General features: G+C 36.1%; 3 protein-coding genes across 5 annotated transcripts; all 3 read right to left on the bottom strand.

The window, feature by feature from the left end:
* Positions 1-359: 359 nt before the first annotated feature.
* Positions 360-8,585, bottom strand: LOC143452795 (allene oxide synthase-lipoxygenase protein-like). 2 transcript variants are annotated; one of them, XM_076953896.1, is made up of 15 exons: positions 8,461-8,585; positions 7,988-8,177; positions 7,656-7,787; positions 7,265-7,516; positions 6,757-6,847; positions 6,359-6,515; positions 5,765-6,022; positions 5,374-5,566; positions 4,989-5,069; positions 4,740-4,858; positions 4,424-4,543; positions 4,043-4,177; positions 3,806-3,907; positions 3,672-3,721; positions 360-504 (listed from the first exon to the last, which is right to left on the bottom strand). In XM_076953896.1, the coding sequence occupies exons 1-15, from the start codon at positions 8,494-8,496 to the stop codon at positions 375-377; spliced, it is 2,046 nt and encodes a 681-aa protein (XP_076810011.1). In that variant the 5' UTR covers positions 8,497-8,585; the 3' UTR covers positions 360-374. The 2 variants fall into 2 exon arrangements, with proteins under 2 accessions (XP_076810011.1, XP_076810010.1); XM_076953895.1 differs by lacking the exon at positions 360-504 and having other exon boundaries at positions 2,932-3,721.
* A 2,411-nt stretch (positions 8,586-10,996) lies between these two features.
* On the bottom strand, positions 10,997-16,448 carry LOC143453200 (allene oxide synthase-lipoxygenase protein-like). The gene is made up of 14 exons (XM_076954387.1): positions 16,350-16,448; positions 15,873-16,062; positions 15,187-15,318; positions 14,675-14,926; positions 14,183-14,273; positions 13,862-14,018; positions 13,437-13,694; positions 13,099-13,291; positions 12,881-12,961; positions 12,610-12,725; positions 12,238-12,357; positions 11,913-12,047; positions 11,689-11,787; positions 10,997-11,588 (listed from the first exon to the last, which is right to left on the bottom strand). Exons 1-14 carry the CDS (start codon positions 16,383-16,385, stop codon positions 11,409-11,411), a joined length of 2,040 nt encoding a protein of 679 aa, XP_076810502.1. The 5' UTR covers positions 16,386-16,448; the 3' UTR covers positions 10,997-11,408.
* Positions 16,449-17,550: 1,102 nt separating this feature from the next.
* Positions 17,551-24,151, bottom strand: LOC143452781 (allene oxide synthase-lipoxygenase protein-like). 2 transcript variants are annotated; one of them, XM_076953877.1, is made up of 15 exons: positions 24,002-24,151; positions 23,851-23,929; positions 23,458-23,647; positions 22,877-23,008; positions 22,472-22,723; positions 21,316-21,406; positions 21,014-21,170; positions 20,463-20,720; positions 20,184-20,376; positions 19,983-20,063; positions 19,711-19,829; positions 19,514-19,633; positions 19,258-19,392; positions 18,539-18,637; positions 17,551-18,234 (listed from the first exon to the last, which is right to left on the bottom strand). In XM_076953877.1, exons 2-15 carry the CDS (start codon positions 23,881-23,883, stop codon positions 18,055-18,057), a joined length of 2,040 nt encoding a protein of 679 aa, XP_076809992.1. In that variant the 5' UTR covers positions 23,884-23,929; positions 24,002-24,151; the 3' UTR covers positions 17,551-18,054. The 2 variants fall into 2 exon arrangements, with proteins under 2 accessions (XP_076809992.1, XP_076809991.1); XM_076953876.1 differs by lacking the exon at positions 24,002-24,151 and having other exon boundaries at positions 17,552-18,234; positions 23,851-23,987.
* Positions 24,152-25,593: the final 1,442 nt, after the last annotated feature.

The raw sequence follows: 25,593 nt of genomic DNA, 5'->3' as shown, positions 1-25,593 counted from the left end.
AGCAGCAATTCCTTCCTGCAATCATCCAAAACCAGCAGGCCATGCATTTCTTAGAGGACGTGGTAGAAAGTACAGTCGGGTAAAATGATGTCTACGGTGTGCTCCTATGTGTCACGCTTACAACACGCAGATTAATTATGCCACTGTTTATTTAACTTTATTTTAGAAACGTTACAAAAAGATCAAAAGTGGACCTCCTGCGCCTTCACGTGATATTTATAATCTGTAGAAGTCAATACACCCATATGTTTGAATAAAGTAAATCAGCACTCACGACATATGTATGCATTTACAAACTACATATAAGTATATGCCCATTACATTTTTCTTGATTGAATTAGGACTTAAATCACTTATTACAGATCCAGTTAGTTCTAAATAGATATGTAGTTGGGCACTCGATCAGGATAGAGCCAGGTGTAGGGATGTTCAAGACCCTCGTTGCGTTTCCTGATCTTCTCTCCTGCTTCTCTCAACTCGCTCCTGTACTCTTCACGGATTTTAGCGACCCTTCTCTCGGCAAAACAGCAGTCTGTGTATTCCCCAAGATAAACTTGATCGTGAAAAACGAACGGATGGTTAACAAATGTCAACTTGTGGATGTCCATTTGAAATTTCAATTACATCGTCATCTGTGTGTGAAGATAAAGTGTAAGATAGACCAACTGCGATCAAGGTAGTTTTTGCGTCTGGAAGAGATTGCATGGTTCTCTCCATCGTAGCCTGTTACGCAGATAAACAAGGAAAGTTGAGTTTCTGGCTACCAACAAGATTTCAGATGAATTGTTTCTTTCATGGGTATTTCAATAACAAATCCACAATGATAATGACTGTACATTGAGTGTTGATCTTATTTTATTTACCGACAGCAACAACCTCTTTAACGTTTACCTCGCCTTTCCTATGAGGTGGCAGTCTCATGGAAAGTGGACAGTTAGGGACTAATCTGTAAGTCTCGTACTGACCAAAGTTGACCGCTGCGTGTTGTGCCGAGCTAGAGAACATCACAGAGAGACAGATATCAATCTTGAACAAAATATATAAACTTATTTAAATTTTATTTGTGACGTATTTTATTATCTACGACCCAAAGCCTGGTGAGTAACTATAGAAAGCTGATTTGATAAAATAAAACCAGCTGCTTTACAGTTTTAATCTTCTTCGGCATTCCATGTCTGTTTCCATCCGTCCAGCCCAGACCATTATAAGCAACGTCAGCAACAGAATCTTGGAGCTCATGGTCGTTGCGAACATCCTGACCAAGGATTCCTGAGATGTGTAAAATAATTTTAGTTAGACCAATTGCAAATAAGACAAAGTTGCTTTAGTGTCAGAAATTTTATATAGCGTAAATTTAGTGCTCGTAATAATATTAACAACGTTTAACTTAAAGCAAGCCTATCAGGACCGCATACCCTGGTAGATTTGTAATAGAGTCGTATCATCTTTCTGACGTATGTTTTCATTATTCGCCAAAGCGCGGTTGCGTCATCACGGTAATAAAAGTTCAAAAGCAACTTTGGATAATCGAGCCCACAAAAAACAAACTATCTTTAATTTACGTTGAGATGAATTGGATGACATTTCCCAAACATTTTCTTATCTCCACAGTAATTTTGTAGACCACTTCAGTAGACATGGTTTTAGGATAGGATACTTTAGGATACTTTAGGATACTTTAGGATACTTTAGGCAGGCCGTTGCAGATTTCAGATTTGGTACGAGACAAATGCAGTGACTTATAGTCCTTCACAAATTGTAGAACTCACCTGTGCGGTCACTATACCTTTTGTTAATATTACAGTTAGCGCACTACATCTAACGTTTAATAAATTTAACTAGTCAGAACACGTTTGAAATAATGTGGTTGAAGGTACCTGTTAAGTAGCTTATTGGCATGTAACGTGCGAATTTTTCTTACCGTGATAGCTGTAATAACGCTTCCTGGTCGTAGCTGAAGAATGGTTCCATCATGGCCTATTACTGCTACTAATATTTCATAAGTATATCGTACGTTTGCTTCAGAAGTAAATAATATTTTCCTTATATTAACACGCCGTCCTGTTTACGAAAAGCAAGTTCATCAACGCCTTCCTCGGTACACTCAACGGGGTCATTTCCAGGTTCTGAAACTGGCTTCAGCACGATATGTCTGGTTATCTTAAGCAACACGCTATCAGCTAAAACAGCAGTAGCTTTGCACTTTAATGTCAGTAAAGTATGACTATGGGACAATGTTGTGGTTTAGGGTCCTTGATAATAATATTACGTGCATACACGCTTCCAAATCGGTTCGCCACGAAGCATGCCGAAATGATTTAGTGTATATGGAAAAGAGATAACTGAGCTGGAAAGTGCGGTCATTGTTGAAGTGGACTCTTTTGTAAACGTATTTGTTGTTTAATTGTTTTCATAGCGTTATTATTCGTATTATGTGACTAAAACGTTGTCTGTAAAATTAAGATTTCTGAACTTTTGTTCTTAAATAAAAAATAAATCAACAAAAGAGACTATGGTTATGGCAAAAACTAAGGCAACATTATCGCACAAAAACGATTAAACATACTATTATTTTACCAACCACCTTTCTAGAAAGATTTTAAACTCGAAATATTCGTCAATCACCATTGAATGCAATTCTTATGTTTATAACTTTAAGCCGGGCATGTCATAAAGCAATTAGTTGACCTAAAATCAACAAAGAGTGGCCAATAAGTATAATGGAGAAAGAAGTTTTTTACTTTATGCAGTGGTTAGGCAACGATAGCCCAAAATGTATCATAAGTTTCTTACGAATTATAATGGAAGTGGCTGCGATGATGACGTCATAATGTTATATCAACATGCTAAATGGCTTGTGTATGAATCAAGTATAATAGTAAAGGTAGGCTCGCTAGCACTAGCTGCATGTGACGTCAACATTACAGGCGGCTAGTTGTATGTGACGTTTATTTTCAGTAAAGAAACGTTACAAATGATTGTACACGTGTTAGTGTAACAGTCGTTAGAATTTTCTTGACTCTATATTTGCTGGTACCGGACTAGGCAACACCAACAGCCAAGACTGGGCTCGGTGAGCTGTTACTTAGCCTATACCGTCATCTCTATACAGTTGTACAGTAGTAGTAGTAGTAGTAGTAGTAGTAGTAGTAGTAGTAGTAGTAGTAGTAGTAGTAGTAGTAGTAGTAATAGTTGTAGTTGTAGTTGTAGTACAGTACAAAAAGTACAGTAGTACTTTACAACAATGCAATACAATACAGTACAAAAATACTACAACAATACTACAATACTAATACAACAACAATACTACAATACAGTAGTAATGCAGTATTGCAAAACGAGCGCAAAGCAATAAACAGCTCAATAGCAATATATGTGAATGTTTCTGATTAAGTAAATGAATGAATACGTGAATTGTTTCTGATTAAGTAATAAATAAATACAAACGTTTTCGTTGACATGCCAAGAATAATAATCTAGTTGGATTATATTCTTGCTAAATTATCGTTTACAAGACTCATAACAGTTACATATTGCAATTCTAAATGGCTATATAGTTAGGCACTCGGTCAGGATAGAGCCAGGTGTAGGGATGTTCAAGACCCTCGTTGCGTTTCCTCATCTTCTCTCCTGCTTCCCTCAACTCGCTTCTGTACTCCTCCCGGATTTTTAAAATTTCTGGCTCGTTGAAATGACGGTCCGGGTATTCCCCGAGATAAGCCTGAAATCAATCAATGAAGACCATGTTTGTAAAAAGGTCAAGAACATCAATTTGTTAGGGTGCATATGCTTTACGTTTAGTTACCTCTTCCCCTTCCAAAAATGCAGACAAAGTGTAAGCCAGACCAATCCCGATCAAGGCGATTGTCGCATCAGGAAGAGACTGCAAGATTCTCTGCATCGTAGCCTGTTTTATAATGAGAGAGATATTTCATGCCGAAAAGGACCTTTGGCTATGAATAATAATATCTTATGCGACAAGTCAAATGTTTTGTGATGCTATATTTTTTCTGCAAACGGCTCTGGTTATGCTACGCCTTACCTCGCCTTTCCTATGAGGTGGCAGTCTCATGGAAAGTGGACAGTTAGGGACGAATCTGTAAGTTTCATACTGACCAAAGTTGACCGCTGCGTGTTGTGCCGAGCTAGTGAACATCAAACTGTGACAGATTTCGATCTAAAAATGTAATAAAGAACTAACAGAAGCTTTAACCTGAACTGTATCGTGGACATGCGACATGTCTCATCAAAATCAAATATCCATCAGCATTTTCGAATGCTATAAAATATTAAGTAAATGTAAGTTAACAATTTTATTTTCACTTAACTCATATAAGTTATACTTTAGTTAACAAAATAAATTATAGTTAACAGTCAATGTAAGAAAAGAGTAGCTGTCACAGCCTGAAAAATAGCAAAGTACCAGTTTCTCGACTGTTGTAATTTCGTCAGGCATCCCATGACTGTTGCCATCCTGCCAGCCAAGTCCATTGTGTACAACGTCTTTGGCGAAATCCTGAAGTTCATTGTCGTTGCAAACGTCCTGTGTACAAAAATAAATTTATTGTCTTGACATAGAATAATGAAAACAAAGTGAATAATGACAGAATATCTCTCCTCAGAATATTATAGGATACGAGCGTTGCTAATTGTTACGCTAAGATCTGCTTGTATCAGATAAGCATACGATGCCGGAAACTATATAGCCTGCAATGCAAGTGCAGTAAAACTGAAAATACCTCATCTGTTTTGTAATAATGACATATCATGTTCCTGACGTATGTTTCCATTATTCGCCAAAGCGCGATTGCATCATCGCGATAATGAAAGTTTGGAAGCAACTTTGGGTCATCGATTCCTAATAAAACAAAATACTATTTATGATTATGCATCTTTCAGAAGTTTTATTGGACGGTAATAATGACATAATGACAGGCAGTAAAATGAACGTCATGAGTATCAAGCTGAAAAGTGATTAAAATCTTCACCTTGCTTTTTAAGTCTCTTTTCAATGTCTAAGTCGTCCATTGTGATATTTTTGAAAAGATATCTCTGGGAGGGTGCTGAAGCTAGAATTTAAGTTGAGGTTAAAAATGATCAACGTTTATTAATGTCATGCTTTTAGTTGCGTTGTATTATCAACGAGGGGAATGGCCACGTTAAATTGTTGGTAGTTGGAAGCAGTGGCGATATTCAATGGTTTTAGCAACAGGTTCTTTCAAACTTTTATAGCAGCAACTATGGCCATCGAGCAAATAAAACTTTTTTACGAGCAACATTTCAACAACTTATTCCGTTAAACCAGTGCAAAACCAGTTGAATCCCACCCCTGGGTGAAAGCTATAGGTTAGATTGATAAACTAAACAATTTACCGATAGCCACTGTTCCGTTTGTTGCACTGCCTGGAGCGATTAATCCCACTCGGCCATCAGTGTTAATCGCCACCACAGTTTGAAGATGAGGTCTCAACATTTTGTAAAGTGGGTGACATCGGGGGAAACACCGAAATAGGGCGATGGAAAACGGCTCCATGATGACGTGTGTGCTAAAGAGATGGGAATCCCACTGAAAGTATAAATTCGAAATTGATTAAATTAATAATTTGAAACTTATCACAGCGTAACTGAATAATCACTATGAGCATAAAAGGATTTTAACCTTTCGATCTATTATTCTAACTTTCATCAGATCTGCAACATGAGCGACACAAAAAGTGTACAGACATTACGAATTTGTTTACACAGCACAGCCTATGCTACTAACCTCGTGTAAGCTGCTTTCGGCGGTTCTAAAATACATTTTTGCCAGGAGCCAATCGTCTTTTGAGTCGGCAGGAGTGAAAAGATAATCCCGATCTCCTGGTACGAGCTGAATTGCAATGGGAAGGAAATCTCCTTTCGCGTTGACGTGAAACAAGCCAACAGCGTTGGGGCAATGGAGCGGCTCTTTGGTGGCCAAGTGAACATTTCTCGGAAGCGTTTTAAACTTTTCATTAAAGTCAACGATGTAGCATTTCCCAGCCTGGAAAATGTAACAGGTAAAATAGACTAAAGATTTCATGACGATAATCTTTAAGGTAGTATGATATAGCACAATATTAAATATCCCAGTTATATGTTTATATCTACGATTGGAACTCGTGTATATAGTAGGTGGAGCTCTTAAGAATTTAAAAAATATTTCACGCATTTATGTTTGAATAAAGAAGTAAGAAACGGAAACGCATCCATATAAGTTTAACATGGGACCAATATTTACGTTTCCGGTTCCGGCCAGATGATCAAAGCTAAATTTGTCCATGGAAATAAGACACTGAATGACAAAGTGAGCAAACCAAAAAGAAATTTTATTGCATACCTTCATCTGCTCTTCTAGGGTTGTGTTTTCGCCCAGCAAAGCAATGACATCTGAATTTTTGACATTAAAATAATCAGGAAGCTCACGGCACTGAGAAACCTGAAGCGGGCTTATACCGGTTAGAACTTGTTGGCCCATTCTTTTGTCCGTGTCCCAACTAAACAAAGATAATTACCATTGTCATTGATTTTGAGAAACATTTTCAGATGACACTTTCACTATAGCGCACACAATAATCTGCAACCGTTTTGATAACATACAAACATGAATAGACTACAATTGCATCGCACTATCAATAACCGAATCTAACCAAACCAGATAGATGAGTAGTCCTTATTTTTACAAAGTTTATCTGTAGCTGTAATTGTACATTGTAAATTACTGTGACTTGATTTTACTTGTCTATATAGTTGGTCGCTTGACGGTCTGTGAACTGTCTTCTGTACAAGTTGTGATAATCACTCAACTCATCTATGGGATCAGTGCTCACTAAAAACAAATTTGTTAATAAACATTTTGTAATTGAACTCACAGTGAAAGATTTAATGCTTGTTTTATACCAGTAATAATCAAACTATCCTTCACGTAATTGATATATTGCGCCATATGAAAACAAATCAAAGAAGGTAGTAACTTGTTCTAACTTACTGCAAATCGTCAAACATTAGGGTTAATTCTGACTTTGTTGCGATTGGTATGGATACTAATGAAAAGTGAGAAGTAATTTATTAGAACTGCGAGGACAAAATTTGAGGGCTTTTTCGGGTCCGGTAAAAAAACATATAAATTTCAACAAAGAAAACATTTGCAGTATATAGCCTAACCTATACAACTTAACACAAGAGAATTATTTGTCTCAAATGCAGTCGTTTTAGGCATATACGTTGAGCTGATGCAATGACATACCGTTCTGTAGAACACCCAGAGTATCCAGTTGGATATCCATGTCGTTTTTATCTCTATCCACTTCACGAGCCTCTATTCGTTTGAAAAAGAGCGGTAAGTTAACGTATCTTGCCGCGTTGAGGTAGCGCGGCAAACCCCAAGCAAGGTCGTTCTGGGTGGGCGTCGGTAACCACGCGTAGTCGTGTTTATTCCTTTCCACTTCTGCTCGCCGCATGTGCCGGATGTAATTTGAAGAATTTTGCGGAAGGATTGCTGAAATGTTTTTCGTGTGAGATATTATGATGAATCTTATCCGAAAAATGCACCATTCCGCCTAATTTGGTGTTAGGTACAAACACAAATTTAACTCAAATTTACCAAAGCATTTAACACGTGTCTCTTGCTGTTTTACCTTCTGCCTTGGTAACGTGCAGTTCGTCTTCAATCCAGTCATAGACAGGATAAAAGGCTTTTTTGCCATCAAAATCAATTTCAACATAATCGCAATACCAAGTATCCTTTCTAACCCATTGGTGGACAATTTCTACATCGAAAACAAAAGCCAGATCAAAGGAACCTTACAGGTGAGCTTCGTCTGTGTTCGCGTCATTGCAGAGGAAACGTTACAAAGTATAGATATGTATTCAATTGTAAAAACTGTTTCCTTTGAAGAGACTACCCTAACTATGATTGCCGCATACCGGCGTGAAGACACATCTGATAACTCGATAAATTTCGACTTACTTATACCAACAACCAATGGCAGGCCAACATTCTTTGTTTTCAGCTGGAACTTGTCAATCTCTCCTCTTTCAAAGTCGTTTTTCCAGAAATTGTCAATCTCGAGATAACCAGTAGAGTCAGCGCCATCATTACTTACCAGGTTTAAAAAGACACTAGCATTCGTTTCTGCATCCTTGTATGCGGCTGAGGTCTGCAAATGTTGGGTTAATTAGACCCTTAATAACCCTTAATTAACTCTTGGGTCTGTAACTGTTTAAAATTAACTCTTTTTTGTTATAATAATTGTACATAATTAATTTACAGTGAAAATCTCGCATTATTAATAAGCTACCAGTAAAAATTGAAAGTTAAGTAAATTAATAGTATATACTGTAATTAGTTATCTATGACACAGTCTGCCATTTTTTATGTTTGCAAAATAAGTTAAAAAGTTTTTTTGCATTTATTTTGAAATTTTTTCCGAATTTTCTTACCTTTATTGCAATGTTATAGCTCACTTCAACAGACATCTTTGATCGCTGCCGGTTTTTTTCAAACGTTCTACAGAAAATTTTACTGAGTTTATACAAAGCCAAGAAATCTGAAAAATCATTAAACAATATCGTTCATCCAAAAGTATATCTCAAAGTATGACTTAAATTTTTGAGTCTAGCGTAATGTGATAAGGTTTCCGGTGACAAAAACCCAAGAACTAGATGTTTTAAAAAGAATGTTTGTCAAACCATAAAACGGGCAGGCAAAACCACATAATCGATAAACTCGGTAGTAACATTTGTCTAACAAATTCAGAGCCACTTTTGCAGGTCTATAAACCTATTCTATTGACTTGCTGGTCTATTGACCGAAAGGTGGTAACAAACAATGCTTTCATCATAAAGCATGCGTTTGCATATGCATCCATGTCCTGTGCGTGATGCCTGGCGTTAACTGACTGCATTGAGCTAAAAACACGTTTGGTCTGAGCCTATCACACGTTTTTGAAACGTGTGACACGTAACGCATAGACATGCTAAGATCCGTGAGCTAAACACAGGAAGACATCGATTAACATATACCAGTATAGACCGTTATACACTGGTATGCACCGGTATAACTCATAATATCAACACACAAGAGATTGTATTTTCTAAAAATTGAAACTGTCAATAATTCCAAAGTGTCGGATAATGCTGAAAGCATGGGTTCGTTTGATAAAAAATAGTATTGAATAAAATTGAACAAATCGCCAAATTAGGATTCTCTTTAATGAATTACGACTATTCAGGCTTTACGATTACGATCTGCAACGCCCAGGGGTCTGATTCAGTTCTGACAACCGTTGTCTTATTGCTGCTATAAACAAGAGAGCTATTTGTGTCTAGCTAGAGAGAAGTTTACGACAGCTTTTTAAAAGGCATTGTTAAACTTTGAATTTACTCAGACCATCTTCATTATTTCCCACTAGGCTGACTGTTTGATGTTGTTCCATTTAATTATGTTGCCAAAATCTGACATACTGTATATTGTAAACAAAATCATGTATACGCCCAATGCGTACAGTTTTTTCTAACCAACCTTTCGGATGTCCGGATGAAATCAGTCATTTCCTTGTTTCCCAACGCGGTGTGACGGAAAATAGTTATTTTTATTTGTTTTTTTTTGTGTTTTCTATTTTGAATTGCTTTTGCAGTTTTTTAATCTATGACGGGTTTTAAAATTATTTTTGATGAATAATATCTCGCTCGTTATCTCGCAGGGCAGCCTTTTCCTCAATGTGTAATTACTCACACAGGACTGCTTTTGCATCCTTCCTGTTACCTCTCTTATACTGTTTTTCTGGTCCCGATCTGGTCTTTGAAGGCTTCTTTCAATGCACGGTGTAATTGCCACATTTGAAGCACAGCAGTTTTTTTATACCAAGAACGTATAAGAGACCTCAAGCGACCGAAACATATCGGATTTTTGTTTTGGCTCTTTTGTACGTTCGACATGTGGATCTGACGTTAAATAATGTCCTACTATGCTAGTAGTAGTATAATGCTTATAGTATAGTATATATGTTTATTATAATAATGCTTCTTGCAAACTCTTCCACTTTTATGCATTTTTTTATCTCAGCTGTATACCCGCTTATTGCTTTCATAAAAGTGTTTAATTTGACATTTGTTTTATAAATTAACTAGTGACTGCGGGTATTTGTACCGAACGTGGGCAAAAACATTGTATTACCCAGATATAGGCTTAACTTTTTTATAAATTCTTAAATTTACTTTAATGATTAATAAATGTTATAACAGCTATCTTGAGCTGTTTTTTCGATTTTTATTTGAAAGCTATCAAATAGTGAAATATAGAAATAGTGAAAAATGCTGAAATAAAGAAAATGGCCATATCTCGATAACTAAAACTAATTCAGCAAAACCAATGCCAAATTCGGAATGAGGCGCCTCAAATTAATCTAAATCCGTTAAAACATCGCTGGCATCTCAACAAAATGTTTTTTTCAACAAATGGCAGTATAAGTTAGTTAATGAGGGAAATAACGACGGGCGGAAAAAATTCTTACACAACCCTGCAGTTCTATTCATGTTTATGCATAACATTTATTAATTCGATCTGACTTTAAAGGAACGAACCTAATAATATGCGTAATGATATTATACTAGGCCTATTGCAATAAAATAATACAATATGAAAAATATGATATTAGTTGCAACATGAAAATTGTTATTAATAAAACCTAGCGGTACTTTGGTTACTTTATCACTTTGCAAACTTTGCGGAAATTAATGGAAAGCAGACAGCTAATAAAAATCCACTTCTCTCATGGTTTGGATTGGATTTGGAGTACATATTGGAGTAACTAAATCACGTGCCATTGACAATAAATATTCCGATCATATTTATATATTTTAACTTGGTAAAATAAGAAATACTTTTTTTGAAAAGTAACTTATGAAAGAGATATATAACGCTAATGTAAACGTTTTGTTACCAATTATTACAATAGAGTATCACCAGACCACTCTAGGAATTTTGTACTTATTTATATTTTTCACACCATACTTCCAAAGTTTTAATCAAAAACTAATTTCTTTAACCGACATTTACCAAGCTAACTGCATTGGTTGTATATATATACATACATATACAGATATATTTACAGGGGTGTAAAGAAAATTCCCTGAGAATATGAATTACCAGTAAAAAAATGGCCAGTACTTTTCAAGCTATTACACATAAAACTGTGGAAGGTAACATATACGTCATTCATTCATATACGTCCTTTAATTACGTCGATCCCTTATATAGTGATGCTGTGACATGAAGGAAAATTCTTAAAATATGATGATCTCAAAAGTCTTTATCAACTCCAAGTTAAGCCTTTGCAACTTTCAAATATTTTCTTTGGAACATTTTATGAAAAAAGGTTTTCTTATTTCTATATCGAAATGCTGTTCGGTACGCGATTAGGATAGAGCCAGGTGTAGGGATGTTCAAGACCCTCGTTGCGTTTCCTCATCATCTCTCCTGCTTCTCTCAACTCGCTCCTGTACTCTTCACGGATCCTATGGATTTCCAGCTCAGTCATGAGATGTTCACGGTATTCACCAAGGTAGGACTGAGAATAATTAGATAAACTTGCAGACATATTTCGTTTATAGTAATCTTGGGACATTTTTCAGTTGGTTTAAGAACATATTCGGAAAATGCCAACTTACCTCGCCCTCCGGAAACGAAGACAGTGTATAGGAAAGTGCTATTGTTCCTAGTGCTACTTTTGCATCGGGCAAAGATTGCATGATTCTTTCCATAGTCGCCTGTATGACAAGAATACGTTTTCATTTTGCTATTTAGCGGCAGCGCTGGTGGATCTCGGAACAGCTGCAGTGCTAATTTTCGAAGAATATTGTCCAAAAAACGTTTGCATTTTTGTTTTAAATACCTCTCCCTTCTTATGAGGTGGCAGTCTCATTGCTGATGGGCAGTTTGGGGCGAATCTGTAAGTCTCGTACTGACCGAAGTTGACTGCGGCGTGTTGTACGGAGCTTGTATATATAACCACTTGGCATATATCAACCTGTAAAAACGAAGAAAAGACAACCGATGTCTTGTATATCTGTTGTTCTGAATAGATTATGTTGCCATTTGACCATGATATAAATTATACCAGCTTGTAACTTTACTTTACCCAAACAATTTTGAATTTTCAAAAGTTAATAAATCTGTATTCTAAGTACCAATACAGCCTAAACATATTGAAGACAGACCAATTGTTCAATTGTTGTAATCTTATTAGGAATTCCACGAGTGTTGCCATCCTGCCAGCCAAGTCCATTAGTTGCAAGGTCATTGGCATAATCCTGAAGCTCATAGTCGTTGCAAACGTCCTGAGAATAAAACAAATATTTTTAGGTAGATAAACTTAACCATAGTTGGGTTTAATTCAACTTTTAAATAAAAAAAAAAAGAGGAAAAAAGGAACAAAAGTAAAAATAATATGACGTAATAATGCAACGGTGTTGTACATACCGCGAGTATTTATAAATCTTTAGCTGATTAGGTCACGATATTATAGCTAAGAGATGTTTTCCAAAGTAGAAAATAACCTAGTGCTAAACAAATGTCTTACTGCAGTTTACCTGATCTGATTTGTAGAAATGACGTATCATTTTGCTGACGTATCGTTTGATTATATCCCAGAGCAAGATCGCATCGTCACGGTAATAAAAGTTTGAGATTGAGGGGTTAAGAAGCCCTGAAATTTAGGCAGAAAATTCTACGTATTTTAAAGCATGGGCCAGTATTGCTAAAACAATCTTGTGCATCTATTCTGTAGAAATAAATACTATATATATACACAGTCAATAAATGTGACCATAAGAACAAATTTCTTCTGAATCGTTTCTAAACCTTGTGTTTTGAGGCGTTTCATGACGTCCAAGTCGTCAAAAGTATGTCGTTTGAATAGGACCCTCAGTGCATCAGCAGATACTAAAATCACAGAAAAGAATCGATTACATAATGACAAACAGCACTCTTACGTCTGGACTATATTTGCCCAAACACGTTTAAATGCTATTTAGAAAATATAACGCTGAAAGGAAACTCAGAAATCTTTGATCTAATACCGGTCCCAATCGCTCTGTTTGCTGGACTGCCTGGGGCTATTAGAGTTGTCCTTCCTTCCGGGTTCACCGCAACGACAGTTTGAAGATGAGGCTTCAGCAACTTATAAATAGGGTGACAGCGGGGAAGACACCGGAACAGAGCAATGCAGTAGGGCTCCATGATGATATGGGTGCTGAACAAATGGCCATCCCACTAAAGTATTTAGCAATAAATGCAATACCAAGAGAGAACCTTACAGTCCTTACATATAATTAATGCTATGAAATAAACTATGATGTAGCGGCTTTGCACGGTAAAACAACAAGCATTTTGTACAATTGAAAACTCTTTTGATAACCTCATGCAAGTTGCACTCTGCGCTCCTAAAATACATTTTAGCCAGAAGCCAATCGTCTTTCGTGTCCGCAGGTGTGAACAGATAATCCCGATCTCCTGGAACTAACTGAATGGCAATTGGAAGGAAACTTCCCTTCGAATTAATGTGAAACAAGCCAAGAGCATTAGGAACGTGCAGCAGTATATCGGTGTCCCAGTAAAAGTTTCTTTTGTATTCCTCAATTTTTTCCTTAAAATCGATAATGTAGCAATTTCCCGCCTACAATATAAACGATAAATGAAGTTAAATATAGACTTCATTTCATCCACAGTACGATGCATGCTGTCACCATGAATGGGTACAACTAGACAGTACAGAAACAAGATACTGATTTTTTTTTATTTGGGTACAGTCTATCCATATTTTATAATTTAACATAGAAAAACCTCCAGTTCTTTCTCCAAAGTTGTGTTTGGTCCCAGCGATTGGCGAACGTCAGCATTGATCACATTGAAATAAGACGGAAGCTTATAACATTGTGAAACAGCAAGCGGGTTTATACCGGTTAGAACCTGTCGGCCCATCCCTTCGTCAGTGTCCCAACTATAAAAAAACTGGTTGTAAAGTAAAACACCAACCAACACAACAAAACATGTTTAACTTTTGGTATCGGCAAAACTCAAGTAAAATGTCGGAGTTTAAATTGTTCTTCAACATCGTGCGGTATCAATCAATCTAATTCTCCGTATTTTGTTCGGGGAACTTACTCAACTGTGTAGTTTGTTGCTTGTCGATCAGAAAATTCCCTTCGATTCAAGCCATGGTAGTCTTCCAATTTGGAAATAGGGTAAACTATTGCTAAAAACAGGCAATCTCAGTGTTAAATTTTAAGTTTTAATTATAGAGCTGGAGCACAATAAAAGCATTTGTCTTGAGTGAAGGTAAAAATGTTGTAACAAGGTTAATATTGTCAAAATGTTATGCGGGAGTTATAGAACTTGTCAAAGTATAGTTACAGCTAGGTTTCAATGAAACTGAGGTTGTTTAAATTCTTTTAGCAAATTTTCAAATTCTGATATAAATGTATTCGATATATTCCATTTGTGACATAATGTTAATGTAGAGTCTTTGCCCAAGCCAAGTCCCAAGTCCAGCTTTTTGTAACAATCTCATTATTATAAACATTCATTAAAGATAAATGAACGTAAAGTGATATTATCTCCTGAACCATCTGACGTCATCAAATGACACCATCTTACATTTTATGATGTTCAAGATAATGTCCGTGCCCCTCTCAATCTTCTTCTGATCGAGATGCTCCTGGAGTAGCTCCTCCCGTTTAAAGATCGCCGGCAAGTCATCGTAAGTAGCTATGTTCAGGGATCGAGGCATTCCCCATCCGAGATCATCTTTAGTGATGTTGGGCATCCATTCGTAATCCCGTTTATGTCTGTCCACCTCTGTCTGCCGCATCTGACGCAGAAAGCTCGATGAATGCTGTGGAAGGGTCGCTGGAAAGGAAAAACAAAAGCGCAGAAAGTTAACGGACATTTTCTGCGAGTTTCTTTATAGATGACTGAATTAAACCGATGTTTTAAAATTGGCAATTCCAAATCCTTTGCTTTCAGAATTGTATCAGTAAAAAAATTAAAACAGTTCTGTTAAGACTTCAGCTATTTAAAGGTAGTAATAGTAGTACTTTTCCAATAAAATCATCCGTGCTTTTTTTATAAATACTTCTTGCTATTTTATCGTTTAGTACTTTAACCACCTTTTCCTCTTGTCACACTGAGTTCATCTTCGATCCAATCGTAGACGGGGTAAAGAGCCTTGTGTCCATCAACTTCGATTTTGATGTAATCGCAAAACCAAGCATCTTTGCCCGAATAACCGTGAGTGAGCTCTGAAAGCACAAACCGAATCTGATTTGGAAAAATGCCTGTTCTCATCAGCTGTTTCAAAGATCACAATGATAAGTAAAGATATTAAACAAATACAGACATTGGACAATGTCCAAAAACGGTTAACTGATTTGTGTGACAGGTAATGTTACAGGATCTGAAGGCACGTTGATCACGTGAAACATTGTCGTGGCGAAGAACAGCAATTATGTTGCCAATCCTAATTAGCCTGTTTGTAGACGCTAAACCGGCTGGACCGGTCGTTAAAATGGCTCTATCATGCATGTAGAGTTTTGAGCGTTAATATGGTAACGTAATAAAGATTAAAAGTAAGTAATGTTGAAGAAAGAACATCTTGGCAAAAACATGCCTAATGCCCTTAAAACGATTTACAAGTAATATTATAATAAAACTAACAAACAAAAATTTCATGTTCTGTTTCAATTACATGATCAAAGCACATATATTCTAGGAAGGATTAAAACAGAAACTTTGAAAGTAAAACTTATCAAGCAAATCAACAACTCGTCTCCTGAAAGTTAAAAGTTGTACTTACTGATACCAACGACCACGGGCAATCCAACGTTCTTAGCGGTTATCTCAAATTCATCGACTTGTCCACGTTCAAAATCGTTCGCCCAAAAGTTATCCACCATAAAGAAACCGGTGGATTTCTCGCCATTTTCACCAATCAGGTTGAACGAAACCGTCGCGTTGGTTTCCGCACCGGTCCAGGTAGAAGAAGTCTGATGTGAAAAAAAACAAATTTTCAAATAGTCAAAAAAACAAATAGTCTCGGAAATCAATTTTTGGCAGTGAAGTTCTTTATAATTTAGCAAAGTACTATACCTCAGTTTTCAAATTAATATTCGTTGTTATTTTCAAAAAGTTTAAATAGATTTCAAGGCTACAAGTAGTTCATAACAAAATCCTACAGATTACTTTTAATTGAATAATACGAGCTTTACCACTTTCTCATAATGTATTCACTTAATCCATTACAAACGTTTTAAAGAAATGTTTGGCAACTAACCTTTACGACAATTTTGTAAACAACGTTGTCCGCCATTTTTACCCTCGCATTTGCTAAGTCCAGTAATCTCAGCAGAAATCAAACTTACTACAAAAATTTTCAGAATTTCATTAAAGCGGACTGAAAAGTAATTACATGCACGATGGAAAAAAACGCGGACAAAGCACGTTTTTGTAAATATTTGCAATATGCACATTGCATTGTTTTGATTAAGATGGTTTGCGGCTGTTGTGTGTTTGATTTAAAACCATCAATTCAGTTCTTCAGCCAAATCATGTCTGAAATCTCGCTTTACGATTGATGATAAACATTTCAGCTTGTATCATGATTTCTTGTTGCATGTCTGCAGTTTGTTACTAAAGAAAACAAATCCTTCTTTGTACTAATGTGTCTAGAACAAACAGGCTGCTTGTACAGTAATCATAAATAATATCAGAGTTTCAGCATCAAAGATGTTTTGGAACGAACATATTCAAGCAAAAAAAAATGCACGTAATGCATATGTTAACCTTATGAGCACAATGACAAATTTTACAATAAGCAAAAAATGTTTAAACAAAGAACAAGTAACAACCGATTCTTAAGCTGGAATGATCCTGACTGGGTGCAGAGATGATTTTTTTCACCAAAACGTCTGCAATTTCGAATATCTCTTACCAAACCACGTATGTGACGTCAGAAGGCAATGGCGAAGGCTTTCATTTTTTCACGGCCACACCAGATTTAGCCAACTCAGCCCCAGAAACTGAAAAATTTTTCGTTTTCGTAGTTTACAGATATTTCGGGAACAAAATGTTTCGTAACTAATTTTTATAGAAATGCACTATTTCTGAGAATAAATTCTATTTGAAACGGCTTTTAAAACTAAACATCAAGCTAGTCATGACAGCTGGGCTCTATGGACTGGATCTATTAACTGGAATCATAAAAGTGAGTTAGCTATTGCGAGCAAAGTTCAACTGCAAAACGTAATTTTTGACGCCACGTTTCAAGTGGTTTACAACATATTGGATGGCATTAGCATGCTTACTAGCTCAATTTTGCTTGATATCTAGCTTAGCTATACACAATATGATCATTACGCTTACAGTTTACCAAATAGCTGGTCACATACGTCTTTTTGACATGCTACAGGTAATCCAACTTACTACACCCCAAAACTATTTCTTAAATTAAATTCAGTAAGGGTGTAAAACGCACACCAAATAAAAATTTCGATGCAATTGTTTATTGCAACTTATTTATTATAGTCTCAATATAATACAAAGGTACACATACGATATAAAGTTACAAAAACTGATTACAAATGTTGTAGTTATCCAGTGCATGTAAACGTGTATCACATACACTATTTCATACTTTTTCACAGGTTAATGCACTGAGCAGTTAATAATGTTATTACTTTTTATGTTGCCTGCATCATGCCCAATGCGTATATATATTATATAAGTTATGCTAGTAAGCAGAGCAATATCGCGAACTTTTGTTAGATATACGATCTTAACTTCACTGGTGAAGATCAATGCAAAAGTTGTAATTTTGTAAGCAGCTATAAGAAAAAGAGGTATATATATATGGTATATAGTATAAGGTATAAGATAGATATACTGAAAAAAGCGTCGAAATTTAAAAAAGCAAAAAAAAAAATTTACAAATTTTATAAATGTTTTGAACATGTTGTTTCCATGAATGCCTCGGCACAGTCTTAAATTGCGATGGAGTTGGGGACACGATTTGGAAGAAGCCAAGTGTAGGGATGCTCCAGTCCCTCGTTTCGTTTCTTCATCTTCGCTTCTGCCTCTCTGAGTTCGCTCCTGTACTCTTCACGCATCCTAGTGACCTCAAGATCAGTGAAATAATGCTCCGGATAATCTCCAAGGTATCTCTAAAAACACCATTATAAATGTACACAAAGAGCGCTGTGAACGCTTGAGAAAAAAACGTTTCAGTCTGCTAGCGTAAGAAATCTTGACGAAGCTTCTTCTTATTTTTAAAATCAATGAAGGTTGAAAATGCAGTAAAATTCTATCGACCTGATTTAGCTTCTATTTATTTTTCTTATTAAATTTAAATGTTTGTTTACTAATTTTTTTATTTAAACTTAATAACTTTTACTTAATTATGATTTTGATTAATAAAACTGCATCAAACTGGATCAGTGTAAATTTCTGTTAATTCATCTTACTTACCTCATCTGGTGCAAAGGAGGACAGGGTAAAGGAAAGGGCAATGGCAGCAATACCTAACTTAGCATCAGGAAGAGAATCCAAGATCCTTTGCATGGTAGCCTGAAAGAGTCTTTTTAAACTTCTACGGAGACACTAGTTTTAACCTTTTTTGACATTTTGGGCATTTTTAATATTTTTTTGTCGTTTTTTTAACATTTATTTTTTTAAATTTTCTAATTTTTAATCTTGACAAATCGTGCAAGAAAGAAAATCTTATTTTTGGCTAAAGCAATTTAACTTCCAACTGAGGTGTTCTGTCACGTAAGAGTAAAGTGTGAAGGGTTACAACTAATACGGATAAAACGAAAAAAAATTCAAAACAGAAAAAAAAACTTGTTGATCATAAAATTTTCAGTCAAAAATGGTTGTAGTATTGATTAAAACGTTTGAAAAATAAAATCTTTCCTACTGTTTTGACTGTTTCGCCCAAAACGTTTGGAAATTAAAATTTATGCTAATGTTTTGTCTAGTTCTTTCGTTTAACGTATATTACCACTTTAAGAATTTAATCCGGTTTTCAACACAAAGTTGGTAAATTTTTATTGGTTTTCGCGTCACAACCATTCGAATGAATAAAAATGAAATCTTGATGCTGTTAACTAAACCACTAACGCTCTTTATACCAACAAATCCTGGACTATAAGTTATCAGTATTAACACAAGCAATTCATCGATCTTACCTCTCCTTTCTTATGAGGTGGCAATCTCATTGACGCTGGACAATTCGGAACAAATCTGTAAGTCTCGTACTGACCGAAGTTGACTGCTGCGTGTTGTACCGAGCAAGTGAAGATCAACATTTGGCATAAATCGACCTGTGGAGGAAAGGAGATTACAGCATATAAAGTACATCTCAAACAGAACGTTAGGAATGCAATTTACATTCAGCGAATTAAGCCAAGAAATGGTACACGTTTAAAATGAGAAGGCACACACCAGTTGTTCAATTGTTGTAATCTTATCAGGCATTCCATGAGTGTTGCCATCCTGCCAGCCAAGTCCATTATGTGCAACGTCATTGGCGTAATCCTGGAGCTCATAATCGTTGCAAACATCCTAAAAGGGATATTGAGCAAAGGGTGGATAAAAAGTTTATCACTGAAAGTTATACTCGCTTGAAATAACCTTCTCACCTCGTCAGATTTATAAAAATAACGTATCATCTTACTGATGTGTCTTTCCATTATTTGCCAAAGAGCTGTGGCGTCATCACGGTAATGAAAGTTCGGGAGTGTGTTTGGATCATCCAGAGCTGTATAATAAATAAATAAGTTCAATTTGCATCACGAAAGTTCAAAAAGTTTAAAAAATCCATTCAACTTTAAACAAACGATTTCCCAAACTATCGTTTATTTTATATCTTTGTATACCAAAATGGAACATTCAGCCATCTAAAACTTTCTACCTTGTTTTTTCAATCTCTTCATGATGTTCAAGTCGTCTAACGTGCTTTCTTTAAAGAGAATTCGTAACGCCCCAGCAGACACTAAATGGCATAAGAAAGAATATATTTAAGAGACCAGACACACCAAGGTTATATTGAACAAACTCCTCAATGTCAATATCTTGAATAAATTTGTTCGATTAAACGCGTAAAGAATTTCACCTGTAGCAATTGCTTTGTTGGCTGGGCTGCCAGGAGCTATTAGAGTTGGTCTTCCCTCTGTATTTATAGCCACAACAGTTTGAAGATGAGGTCTCAGTAGCTTATAAAGAGGATGACACCGGGCGAAACACCGAAATAGAGAAATGGCAAACGGCTCAATGAAAATATGAGTGCTGAAAAGGTGTGCATCCCACTAAACAACAAAGCAAAAAAGGTTGAACTCCTTTAAAAAGCAACCAAAGCACTTTTTATTTGGTAATCTAAACAAGTGGCATTGACCTCATGTAAAGTGCATTCTGCGGTTCTAAAGTAGAGTTTTGCCAAGAGCCAGTCGTCCTTTGAGTCGGCAGGAGTGAAGAGATAATCCCGATCCCCTGGTACGAGCTGAATTGCAATTGGAACAAAATTTCCTTTCGAATTTACATGAAACAAACCAACAGCATTGGCGCAATGAAGTGGTTGATCGGTATCGAAATAAAGATTTCTTTCAAGTTTCTCCAAGAATTTCTTCTCGTCTAGGATGTAAATTTTTCCAGCCTACAAATTTAATAAAATATTATGGTATTGGCACGAGTAATGAAACATTAAACAATAATTTTATTAGTTTCATTGTAAGTGAGAATATACAGCACAACAAACAATGCATAGCACCAACACACTCCTTCTGACGTAGGGAAACATTACACCGGATATACAAAACACAATTGCATCCTCTACAAAGTGTAAACAGAGAAAGTACGAAACATGGTTTAATGCAGCACGACCTCTCATAGTCTTGGTCCTTTGGCTTACAAACCAAGTTTAACAAATAACTTAGTCCTTAAGAATACCTTCATTTCCATCTCCAAGCTGGTGTTTGGACCCAATGTTGCTGCAACGTCAGCATTTGTGACGTTGAAGTACGTCGGAAGTTCATGGCATTGAGAGAAAGCAAGAGGGTTTATACCTGTTAGAACCTGTCGGCCCATACTTTCGTCTGTGTCCCAACTGAAAATAAATGTGAAATTTAGGTGAACAGACCTGACTGCAAATTACCTTAAAAAGACAAAATTTATCAGATCGTTGTGTCGCCACTAATAACAATGGGTTTAAAGTAATAAACTTGGCCAAAGCAAGTATCGAAATCTCTCACTCGTCTGCGTAGTTTGTTCTTTGCCGGTCACTGAATTCCCGTCTGTTCAAGTCATGGTAGTCTTCCAGTTTCGTAATTGGAAAAAACGTTGCTGTAAAACATAAAATTTTTGTTGATGTGTTTAATACACACTAGATGTTATTAATATACATGTCTTGACATACTACGTTTCCAGTTAATAGACTATAGAACCAGCGTTAGAAGTTGTCTGCAGACAGCAGCTTCACTTCAAATTTATTGTGAAACGTTGCAATAAAGACTGTCAAATAACGGTTTAGACACCTGTATTAATTTTAAAACTAGGACAAGTCATTTAAATTAGACTCTTGGGCTGGATGAAATCACCCGTAAATATAGCTTTAAAAAAATAAAGTATGTTGAAGGGTTAATTAGTGTAACATGCTTGATGATATTTTGAAGCGAATAAAAGTCTTGTGATAGTGATAAGGATAGCGTTGTTGTTGACAGGGATAGTCTTGTTGTTACTGCATAAGTAGACAGTACCGTGGTACTTTGGAAAAAGAAAACCGAATCTCTGTACCGAATTACTTTTTTCAATAAATTTAAGTCGGTCCCGGTATTTGGTTGTTTTCACGTAATAATTTCAAAATTTTAACAAGTGTGTTTTCAAAAATACAAGTTAATTAATCCTTAATACTAATTTTAGCATCTGTTCATCGTTTTTAATATAGAACTATCAAGGAAAATTGCAAGCGATTAACGTCACTAATGTTTTGACTTGGATTAATTATTTCCGAAGGCAAATAGCTGCAATCACTGCATTTGCAATAGAATCTTTTACACATTGAGTACCGGTACTCAGTACCGACAAAGTACCGAACTACTTTTTTAAAATAGAACCGATTGCCGGAACCGTCGGTACATTTTTTCTAAGTATCGGTACCGTGACTGACGGTAGTTTGAAAGTACCGACTGTCCTCCTCTGGTGTTCTGTATAAGCAATTACAAAAAAGAGAAAAGCAGGACTGAAAAAGCAGCTTACAAAGTAAGTTAATTTGAAGTTTCGACTTTATCGAAACTGATAAGGAACAGATAATGAAACTTGGCTGGTTCTGGAAAAATTAATTAGTAAAGATCATGAAAAAGCTGTAACTATAAAAACCTATCCATTTAAGTAATAAAATAATGCTCTTACTTTTTATAAGAGACAGAATTCCGTCAAACTTCCGTTCAAACTTCTTTTGCTCCAGATGTTGGTCTCGGAATCCGGGACGCTTGAAAATGGGCGGCAAATCGTCATGGTTGAGCTGAGTAAGGGAACGGGGAAGCCCCCAGCCAAGATCCTTTGTCGTCAGATTCGGAATCCATTCGTATTTCTGTTTGTTGTTTTCCACCTCGTTGTGTCTCATCTGACGGAGGAAGCTTGATGAGTCCTGAGGAAGAGTCGCTGCAAAAGTCGAACACAAGACGTCATCTTTTTAGATTAAAGCAAAATTTTTACGTATCTGGATATATTTTGACATGTCCCAAGAAACCATTAACTGATCTAATTTCTTTGTTTTAATTTTTACAGAAATGTGTTTTTGTAAATCGTACTTACCTTCGCTGCGTGTAACACTCAATTCATCCTCAATCCAATCATAGATGGGGTAAAGGGACTTTTGTCCGTTTGTTTCGATTTGAAAGTAATCGCAAAACCACGCATCTTTGCCTGACCAACCATGGATCAGTTCTACACATTATAACAGAGTTTCAGTTAGATGAGTGTATACCAGTTAATAACACTGAGGCCGAACTCAAAACGTACACGAAACTCTGTATGACTTCTTGTGATGTCTACATCTAGTATAACTATACCATAAAAAGTAACGACAAGCGTACAAAGTGCAAAAGACCTAAGATAGACTCAGCCTTAACTGCGCAAATTACTTTTCGACAAAACAAAAATTTACTTCGCTATAGAAACTGTACGTTGTAGCGTCTGTGTTGTACTTGTCATATTAACGCAAAACAGCAACAACAATGCTAACACCGTATAACCTCATATAATTAAGAATTCAAGTTGTAATGATCGCCCTAGATGAACAGCGGGAAAAAATATGCCAAAATGATAGTCTATATGTAACCATTTATGAATAAACATTTTTTACTTAAAGGAATAAATACTAACTATATACTTACTGATATGGACAACCGAAGGCAGACCGACGTTTTTAGCCTTAATTTCAAATTCGTCAACTTCACCCTTTTCAAAGTCGTTCGCCCAAAAGTTATCAAGAGCTATAAATCCAGTAGAGTCGTTGCCGTTCTCGCCAAACAAGTTAAAAGAGACAGTGGCGTCGGTCGCTGCACCAGCGTAGGCCGAAGAAGTCTACAAAGAAATTAGCAGTAGAAGCGACAGTTGTTTTTATGAAGGAAAAACATCAATTAAGCGCTTAAACTCTGTTTCCATGTAGAAGCAAATGGACTCACAAATTTGGGAAAGCGGATTTGCATTTGTTGCAATTACTCAACTTAAAAACTATTTAAGCTACTGTATATGCAGTAATTTATGCCTAAAATCGCAATGGTTACCTTCACAATGACTTTGTATGTAGTTTCTGTCATCTTAATCTTCAAACTCAAAAACAACCTTGGAAAAGAATCTGCTAACCTGATAATAAGATGGTTTGTTTACAAATTAGATGCTAACTGATTATGCTAAGTTTGTACAACTGGTATTTACCAAACTGCTATAATTTCAAACGTTTTGAGGAAAACGTTTTCCGACCACGATCACCGGATATTGTTAAATTCGACACTCCGTAATAAATTAGCCTAGATTTTCCACATGCACGCAGTTTTCACATTCATCACTTTATTTAAAACAACTGCGACAAACTGACGACGTTCAATGAAGCTGCTTTTTCATAAGCCGCACCAATCGGAGCATGATGGAACAGATTTTTATGTCATGTTCGTGATCAATAATCATGACTTGCATAGCCTTAACTATGGTACAGCCGTCCGTGGACAGCTTGCGTTTTGCAAAGAAACATATTTTCCACTTACAGCTTTGCCCATGAATGTTTTCCGATTTTCTCGCAAACACTTATCATCCTTTTGCCCATTTGAGGTTAGTTTTACGCTTTTTCAGATTTACGATGTAAAATTGAAACATGACGCAGGATTCCTGCAATTAATTGTGCTGCGACAGCAATGCGCCTGACCAAATTATATCATCACGTTTTAATGTGTCTTAGCCACCAAAAGGCAGTGAAAGAGGAAACTCGAACCAAGAAAGGTGATTACCCGCACCGTCATTTCACCAAGCCAGAGATCTTCAAAATCCGGGAGGACTACAAGGAAGTGAGTTAAAAGATGCAGGAAAGAAGATGAGGAAACGCAACGAGGGTCTTCAACATCCCTACACCTGGCTCTATCTTGATCGAGTGCCGAACAGCATTGCTATTTGAGAAAATGTTAAGTAAATATGTTCAAAAACAAGTTTCAAAATAAACACCTACTCCATGTCCAGCATTATCAATTGTGTTAATGCAGAGTGAACCGCGATTAATCATGTCAAATTGCACAATGCGCACATATACATATCTTACATTTGCATAGATGTAGCTTCTTAGGCATACTTCAATTGTAGGATTTGTATAAGTTTATGGACTGAAAATAATGGATTTATTTCAAAAGTTTTGTAGCAAGTTCAAACAACATAAATCATGCAGCAGAAAAAATTCAGATCAATTGTGTAAATAAATTACTAGTAAATCATGAGTTATTTTGCATAGGTAGGTTTTTATCACCGCTGTGTAGTTATCTTTTCCAGTTCGTGCTATTTCTTTGACCAAGTAAACCGCTTGGCATTAACTCAGATACGATGTAAAATCCCCTAGAACGTGCTTTTCTTCTTGAACATTATTTACAAAATGTTTTGAATTCAAGACAGTTTCCGCTGTGTTTTTGAAGCCCATAGGCTTGGTCAAGTGCTTTTTTAATGCGCGTTAATCGTTTGAGTTCCAAAATTATTGAAATTTGAAAGTAATTCCGATAAAGGCTTTCCGAAAGTTAACCTGCAGATAGAGTATTTATCTTCACAATGGATGCTACAATAAAAGCTCTCAGAGAACAGAAAACATATTACACGGAATTATCAAAAGGGAATTATTAATGAAATAATAGTCCCCGCAAGGTGGCGGATGTAGAACAAACTTGGCCAAATGAAAATAAAACAGTCAGAAATGTGAAAAAGTCAATCTTGATGAATTTAACTCGTTTTAATTGTTGTCTTTCTTTCACAAAACCAATCGACGCCACGTATAAGAT

Source organism: Clavelina lepadiformis, chromosome 4 (genome assembly GCF_947623445.1).
Source record: "Clavelina lepadiformis chromosome 4, kaClaLepa1.1, whole genome shotgun sequence".
NCBI lineage: Eukaryota > Metazoa > Chordata > Ascidiacea > Aplousobranchia > Clavelinidae > Clavelina > Clavelina lepadiformis.
Note: the sequence above shows the minus strand (reverse complement) of the source record. Positions and strands in the feature narration are given on the sequence as shown.